This window comes from Aplysia californica, unplaced genomic scaffold (genome assembly GCF_000002075.1).
Source record: "Aplysia californica isolate F4 #8 unplaced genomic scaffold, AplCal3.0 scaffold00747, whole genome shotgun sequence".
NCBI classification, from domain to species: Eukaryota; Metazoa; Mollusca; class Gastropoda; order Aplysiida; family Aplysiidae; genus Aplysia; species Aplysia californica.
The window spans coordinates 341355-343070 of record NW_004798017.1 but is presented as its reverse complement, the minus strand read 5'-3'; the positions used below and the strand labels follow the sequence as shown (position 1 = coordinate 343070).

General features: G+C 40.7%; 1 protein-coding gene across 1 annotated transcript in view; it reads right to left on the bottom strand.

Annotated features, from left to right (window-relative positions):
* Positions 1–489: 489 nt before the first annotated feature.
* The window catches only part of LOC101849651 (lipoma-preferred partner homolog), a gene marked incomplete at its 5' end in the record, with an annotated part of 4639 nt that continues 3412 nt past the window's right edge, over positions 490–1716 (bottom strand). The window contains 1 exon segment of the mRNA XM_013088454.1: positions 490–682. Coding sequence (XP_012943908.1) covers positions 490–682 — 193 coding nt within the window.

Here is a 1716-nt window from a genome sequence, read left to right as displayed (position 1 = left end):
TCCATCAAACCAAAACAAAACACAAACCATCAAACCAAAATATACACAATCCATCAAACCAAAATAAAACACAATCCATCAAACCAAAATAAGACACAAACTATCAAACCAAAGCAAACACCAATTAAACCAAAAATAAACACAACCCATCAAACTATCAATCCAGAATAAACACAAACTATCAAACCATGAAGTAACCGCCACTGTCAGTAAATGTTAAAGATCTAGATGTCTCAGTCTTTCTGCTGTGATCCTGTATTCCTCTTAGCCCAGTTTGACCCTGACAGGCAGGAATGGAAGCCCATCTTCTTAATGATTTTCTACTCCACAGCACACATCTATATACAGTTATTTAGCAACCATAACGAAACATTAAATTTTTCTGTATATTGCTAAAAAATTTCAAACAAGCTTAAATTTTCGCCCAGGGGTTTTCTCATAGCTATACTTAGATGAGGACTACCTCTGATCCCGACCGGCCTAAAAAAACTATGCCTCAGCGCAGCCCGGTTTGCGGCCCAAAATGCAGTGGGCAGTAAGCACCGTTAAGTTACTACACACCTCGCATCTGTAGCAGTCCACGTGGAAAGATTTGTCCATGGCCACAATCCTGACTGTCTCGTCCTGACCTTGGTCCGGCATGATCGGCCGCTGGCACACGCAGCAGCGAGGGGCAAACTTCCTGCGTGGACACACAGACAGACAAAACTCGGTGAGACACGCAGAAAGGTTTTCAATGGTAAATTTCCAGCACACACACGGATGACAGACAAAAACTCGGGAGAAATACAAAGAGGAGATTTCACTGGAAAATTTCCAGCATAGAAGCACAGGCAGAAAAACTCAAATAAATACCAATAAACAGAAGAACAACCCTAATTCTTTAGTCTTAGTAAGGTTTTACAGGCCTCATGACTGCATAAGGTCATATGAGGGTCAAGGGGTGGATGTCAACAGAGACATACAATACATAGACCTAGACACTCACAAGCACATTATATTTGAATATCAACGTAGGCTTGCTCTTGCTCATTCGGCCTTTGCGCCAAATTTCAAAGCAACAGGGATATATTTATGGTAGCTAGTGGGCCCTTACATTAGTGCCAAAATGACCGGTTTCTATGGATATTTTCGGGGAAAAACTCCCGGGATTGAGTGAGTTAACTAACTTGTGTACAAGTCCTCGATACAATATATAACAATACAGTAGAGTTTAACTCACTTGTACAAGCCCGCAACACAATACAGAACAATACAGTAGAGCTTGTACAAGTCCTCGATACAGTACAGAACAGTACAATACAGTAGAGCTTGTACAAGTCCTCGATACAGTACAGAACAGTACAATACAGTAGAGCTTGTACAAGTCCTTGATACAGTACAGAACAGAACAATACAGTACAGAACAGTACATTACAGTACAGAACAGTACAAAACAGTACAGAACAGTACAATACAGTACAGAACAGTACAATACAGTACAGAACAGTACAATACAGTAGAGCTTGTACAAGTCCTTGATACAGTACAGAACAGTACAATACAGTACAGCACAACTCACTTGTACAAGTCCGCAACACAATACAGAACAATACAGTACAGCACAACTCACTTGTAGAAATCCCTCAACAAAATACAGAACAATACAGTACAGCACAACTCACTTGTGGAAGTCCTCGATACAAGACAGAACAACACAGTACAGCACAACTCACT